Consider the following 6,428-nt stretch of genomic DNA (forward strand, 5'->3'; position numbering starts at 1 on the left):
CTTCATTCCAATTTAAGTACTTGGAATTTTCCATATAAATGATTACTCATCAGATCGTTTTTAAACTTAATATTTTATTTATTATTTTATTGAGCCAAATTTCTTTATTTTTAAATATAGCCTCCTTTACTTCTTTGACATCCGATAGCTCTTTTCATCAATGATTTTCACTACAATGACTATTATTTACTATTCTTTAAAAAAAATTATTAATTATACTAGAATTATATACATATTTAAATGCACCCTAATTTAGATATTTAAAAATTAGATGAATGCGGAAGTGACGAATGCGTAACGCGCACGTTATGTGATGTCACTTTCAGCTTGTTCCTCCTGTTTTTTGTTTTTTTTTAAATATCCCTGACGAAAAACATCTAATCGTATTGCAACTACGAATCCTTTAAGTTAACGACCCTCTTCTTATTGAATACTAATAATAATAAAAAAAATTGTTAACAGAAATTCGACAGTTCGGAGCACAGCGAGAAGACAATGCGTGACGTCACTTTGTGTCTCGCCTCCTGTAGTTTTTCCGCCGTGACAGCGGCCACTTTCCAGGGCCAAAGATCGTCTCACGGTCTCGCTTGCTAGCAGTCATGTCGGCAGCTGCTTCGGGGGCCAACAAGGCGGCCCACGGCAACGGAGCCCCGGCTAAAAAGAAGGGACCCGGCGCCTTGGCCACCGCTTATTTGGTCATCTACAATGTTGTTATGACAGCGGGGTAAGCTAGCATGTTACTGATGCTAATGTGGAGCATGGACAGGTTGACAATGGCCGCAGTTATTAACAATAACAATTTGAATTGTTTCAATGTGAGTTTTTACCGTTACTGTAGGGAGAGGTGATAATGTAAACTATTGTGGTTTTCAATGAACTTTGAATTTGCCTCGCAGTACTTTAACGCGGATTAACCTTAGCAAGACATGAGTGCGCATGCGCAAACGAATCATACGTATTGTATATTTTTAATATACATTCCTTTATTCACCTTTTTAGCTACTTTACTTTGTCGATTTGTGGAAAAAAAGTTATTTGTTTATTATGTTGAAGTTATTATTAAACTCACATTTTAAATTCTAGCTAGTTTAGTCAGATTACAAAAAAATATTGAATGAGTAGTACTTGTGAGTAACTTAACTGTTAAATTAAATGTGTAAATTATTGCTAAATTCTCGCTGTGCCAACTAGTTGGGCCACATTCTGAGCATTGGAATGCTCGTTTTGCTTTGCTACACACATCAACCAGACACACGCACTTTCTTTTCTGTCTGGATTTTTGTTGTCTTTTTTCCCCTTTCCGGAGAATTTGTCCCACCTTTACGTATCATTCCCAACATCTCCCCCCAAATTTGTTTGGAGAATTCTCAATCCTAAAATTTTCCCTGCAGAGAAGTTTTCCTGCATTTATTTTTTTTTAGTCCAAAGACTTTTCATCCTGACGAGAAATTTGCAAGAACATTTTCACTTCCTGAGAATTTGTCCCCAACAAATCTGTTCAGAGAATTAACACTGTGGTTAACACTTGTGGTTAGAAAATAAACAAATAAAAAGAAAAGTAGTCAGCCAGTGCTTTTTTTTGGTACTGATTGTGTGTTGCAGGTGGCTGGTGATCGCCGTGGGTCTGGTGCGAGCGTACCTGGCCAGAGGTAGCTACCACGGCCTCTACTACTCCATCGAGAAACCCCTCAAGTTCTTTCAGACCGGCGCTGTCTTGGAGGTCTGCATATTCATGTAACATTTTATTTTATTTTTTAAAGAAGAATAATTTACCCTGATTTGGTCTTTTTCTTTACCTTCACAGATCGTACACTGCGCTGTTGGTGAGTTGCACCTCCATCTTCATCTTATTAATATTTTCATAGCCTAATGTAACCTTCTTTTGGTTGCAAATTATTGTGGACTGCTTACCTGGTAATTTTTGTGCCTATGTTGTTTTCGATGGTAAAATAAAGCATTTTTGTGATCAGGTACTGCATTTTTGTACACAAATATTGCACTCTTTTGGCTAAATATTGTGATTTTCTGCAAAAATGTACATGGAAAACTAACTATCTTGCTCGTATCAAGATCTGCTATCTGGCTTTGGTCACGTGACATTCGCAATGCGAGCTCGAGGGCACTTTGACGCCAATTCCAGCCAACAACAGAGGGCGGGTAGAATGTTAAAATGGCTGCGCCTTTTGGTGGATAAAATGGGTAGATTAATCTGCCTAATTCTTATTCCACCAAGGCATTATTTATCAGAATATAATTTTTAGATTAGTGGGGGCACATAAATGTATTGAATGTTTTTGACTTACGAAAAAAATGTATTCTTGTTTTGGCCACTAAAAGGTGGAATCCGCATTTTAAGCAGAGCCGTATATCGAGAGAGTTTGGCCAACTCTGTTTTCAGCAGGGTAACAAGATGGCGTCCATATGTCATGTGACCAGCAATTGACCAATCAGGCAGGCAGGCGGCTGGTCACATGACATACGGACGCCATCTTGTTACCCCGCTGAAACCAGAGTTGGCCAAACTCTCTCGATATACGGCTCTGATTTTAAGCAACATGAATGGCTCAAAATAAAAGGCATAGTAACTGTATCAATCTGTTGATTTGATTGATTTATTCCAGGGATTGTGCCGTCCTCGGTGGTCCTGACTGGCTTCCAGGTCATGTCCCGTGTCTTTCTCACCTGGGCCGTCACACACAGCGTCCGAGAGGTGAGAGCACGCACACATGCACGCACACGTGTGAAGAATAACAGCGCGATGTAAAAGCTGCCACTTGATGAATACTTTTGATGCGCTGTAGGAGGCGTCAAGACTTGCGAGCACGTAAGTCGTCTTGTAGAACAAGATGCGGATGCTGTTGATTTGCTGTGGGGATTGATTGTTCGATGGATTGAGGTTGTTTTGTTGTGACAATGTGTCGAGGCAGGGATGGACATTGGATTTTTTTTTATCAATCATTAATTAGAAGAACAAAAACAATTTTTTGCATGAATTTTTCAGAAAAACGTGTGCAGAGATTATTTCCAATCATTTTGGACGGTTAAATTTCCCAAGATTTTTTTTAAACTCCTAACCAGATCATTTTTTTTCATGTAATTTAGTCAATCAACATCATTTTTCCTTACAAGAGAACATTTTAATTATGTATAATAATAATAATAATTTTGTTTTCCCCAGTATTTTTTTTCATCAAGATAATTCTCCCTAAAAGTCTGTCCTAAAACTTTAATCTTATGCTGATTTAAAAAAAAAACAAAAACAAATGGGGTGAAGCCCCAACATATGTTCGTTCTATGTCCATCCCTTGTAGAAATGTCGACTCTTCATACTTGCTATTTTGTAACCTAACATCCAAAGTGTGATCCGATTTGTGAGCAAAACCCGCATGGTTCTTCTGCGTTGAGGACGTCAACCATGGGACAAAATGTCCTCTCACCTCCTTGGGTGGATGCGTTTGTTTGGTGCGCAGGTGCAGAGTGAGGACAGCGTGCTGCTTTTTGTTAGCGCTTGGACCGTCACCGAGATCATCCGCTACTCTTTCTACACCTTCAGCCTGCTCAACCATCTGCCTTACCTCATCAAGTGGGCCCGGTAAGACACACGGACATCTGAACAATATTCCACTACCATTTATGTATGAATTTTTTTTTAGAGCTGTTGGAGGTCTACTATTGTGTTTTTGTATTCAAATATTGACATTTTGCGACAGGTACACCTTTTTCCTCGTGCTGTACCCGATGGGCGTGAGCGGCGAGCTTCTAACAATCTACGCGGCGCTGCCCCACGTGCAGAAGACGGGCCTGTACTCGGTCACGCTGCCCAACAAGTACAACTTCTCCTTCGACTACCACGCCTTCCTCATCCTCGTCATGGTCTCTTACATTCCGCGTAAGTCCACGACAGCACTCAACCTCCGCGCTAAGACCCAAATCCCGTAGCCATCTAGCTAGTCTACTGGGTTGAAATTTTGGTAGCAAATCAGACGAGTTCTAAAGTTCTAGGACACGTTTGCCATTGAAGGACCTTTTAGAAAAGCTGAAAATGGCCCTGATTTTATGTTCAGGTTGCCAAGGCAAATTGGGTTTGAGGGTGGGTTTTGTTAAAAGAAATTGAAAGACCCCCTTAAAATGGCTCCTATGGCAGACTTCCTGTGTATTTTTTTAACTTAAGTTCTTGAGATTTTTTTTGATCTACTTATGATAGACGTTGCCTACCAAATTTTATGTTTCCAAATATAACCGGCTTCAGGGACTGAATTTGGTAAAAAAAAATAATAATTAAGGGATCTTTCAAACCTAAAGGGCTGACTTCCTGCGTCTTTTCAGGCAAGGCTTTTGGGGACTTTTTATGGGTCTAGTCATGATAGACATGCTTACTAAATTTATTTTTTGTTAAGTGAAACTGATTTTTCAGGGGCTGAATTTTTGAAAAGTTCTGGGAAGCACTAAGCTTTTTCACCTGGAAATAGCCAAAATGACTCACAAATGGCCACTTCAGACTAAAACACTCAGATTCATGTATCATTGTGAACATGGCTTTTTGCGATTTTTTTTTTGTGTGTGTGTGGATTTACCTCCGTTATACAGCTGACCTCCATTTTGTCTCCATAACAACACGTGACAATGAAGTGTTCTGATGTTCCCTGTTTGTTTCTCCCCTCGGGCAGTGTTCCCTCAGCTCTACTTCCACATGATCCGGCAGAGGAAGAAGGTTCTGGGCCACGCCGACGCTTACAGCAAAGCGGAGTGAGAGAAGGAATTGGACCCTTTCCATCTAAACAAAAAAAAAACGGACCTTGCAAGCTCCTTTCATTCATATTTCCGAAATTGCTACTACTGCTGTCTTTATTATTTTCCTCAATTTTATTTATGAACAAACTGCCCGAGCAACGCCGTTGGTCTCGTTTGGCACACTCAAGGATGCACTGAAGAACCCCACTGTTTTCTTTTTAAATAAAGCCCACCCTCCTAATCCTCCTGTGCCCGCAATTAATGTTTGTTTCTTGCTTTCATGACAATAAAGCGATTTGAATCTCGGCTGACATTGTTTCTAGACTATATTATGCTTGTGCATGACATCGATTCTATGCTATATTTACTTTTTGGACATTGTGTTTTAGTGATGACATTTGTTGATTTTTGTGTTTAAAATGTTAAACTGCTGTCGTTTTTCTGCACCTAAATTGCTGAGAATGTGTTTTTGCCTACTAAAAAAAATGACTTGTAATGTTTATCCCGACTGGTTCTTGTCTTAGTTTTTTTAAAGTTTCACTTTCATGAGCTTTTTAAATCAGTATTTTCATGACACTTTATAAACCAATTTAGGCAGACACTTAACGTTTACAAGGGTCTTATTTAATTGATTTCCCACTCTTTAGCATTAGCGGCTAACTAGAGCACAAATTGACTCGTTCAGCTACTATTAAATGAGCTACTGGACAAAATAGGAGAGCATTAACAGCTAGTTTGCAGCAACACCAATCTATTGATCGGCTGGTCAGTTTCTCTTAATATATATAATAGAATATTTTTTCCCTGATTTTTGTCTATTTTTCTATCTATATTTTTGTATTTTATTTTATATTTCCCCTGATATATTTTTTCAAAGTGTTCTATTTTTCGATTTTTTTCATTTGTATTTTTCATATTTTTTTAAGTGGGTAGTATTTTTGGATTACATTTTTTTAATTGAACAATTAATTAAAATATTTTCCTAATGGTTTTGTATTGCTATATTTTCAGTCTCTCCATATCTAATGCTGCGAGTATTTTTCGCCAATATTTTAGTACTTTATCTATATACATTTAATAAATACAATATTTGTGTATTTTTCACAAAATTTATATTTTTCTTCTAATGTTTTTGGATTTTATGTAATATTTATGTACTTTTCTAATATTGGTGCATCTTTCCACATTTTTATATGTTGTCTTAAAAAAAGAAGAAAAAAATATATATATATATAAATTCGAATATTCAAATTTTTTTCAGTTTTTATTTTTTATCTAACATTTGCCTTCTACTTTTATGTAATGTTTTTGTATTGAAAAAACAAACTATTTAATCAAATGTCTGTCCCTCCTAAAGTTGGTAATATTTGAGTGTTTTCCCTGATATTTGCATTATTTCCTCGTTTTTTATATATATATATATTTTATCAAAAAATGTATTTAAAATATTCTACTATTTTGTTTATATGTTTGTATTTTTCCGCATTTTATTCATAATATATGTAATTATTTTTTACAATCTCGGTATTATGTATATTTTATCTATCGATCAATCGATGACATCAGGCTTGCTTGTCGATGGTTTAAACGGGCCATCCAGCTGTGCAACCCCGCCCACTATTTTGATTGACTGGCACCTCGTCCAATGGCATCTCCCGGCCTAGCATCCCGCCTCCTTTAAGTACCCCAATGGGGGC

At 37.5% G+C, this 6,428-nt stretch overlaps 1 protein-coding gene across 1 annotated transcript; it reads left to right on the top strand.

The window, feature by feature from the left end:
- Window positions 1–441: 441 nt before the first annotated feature.
- On the top strand, window positions 442–5,042 carry hacd2 (3-hydroxyacyl-CoA dehydratase 2). The gene is made up of 7 exons (XM_077579339.1): window positions 442–724; window positions 1,603–1,720; window positions 1,805–1,823; window positions 2,622–2,710; window positions 3,471–3,592; window positions 3,711–3,889; window positions 4,668–5,042. Exons 1-7 carry the CDS (start codon window positions 600–602, stop codon window positions 4,748–4,750), a joined length of 735 nt encoding a protein of 244 aa, XP_077435465.1. The 5' UTR covers window positions 442–599; the 3' UTR covers window positions 4,751–5,042.
- Window positions 5,043–6,428: the final 1,386 nt, after the last annotated feature.

This window comes from Vanacampus margaritifer, chromosome 11 (assembly GCF_051991255.1).
Source record: "Vanacampus margaritifer isolate UIUO_Vmar chromosome 11, RoL_Vmar_1.0, whole genome shotgun sequence".
Taxonomy (NCBI): domain Eukaryota; kingdom Metazoa; phylum Chordata; class Actinopteri; order Syngnathiformes; family Syngnathidae; genus Vanacampus; species Vanacampus margaritifer.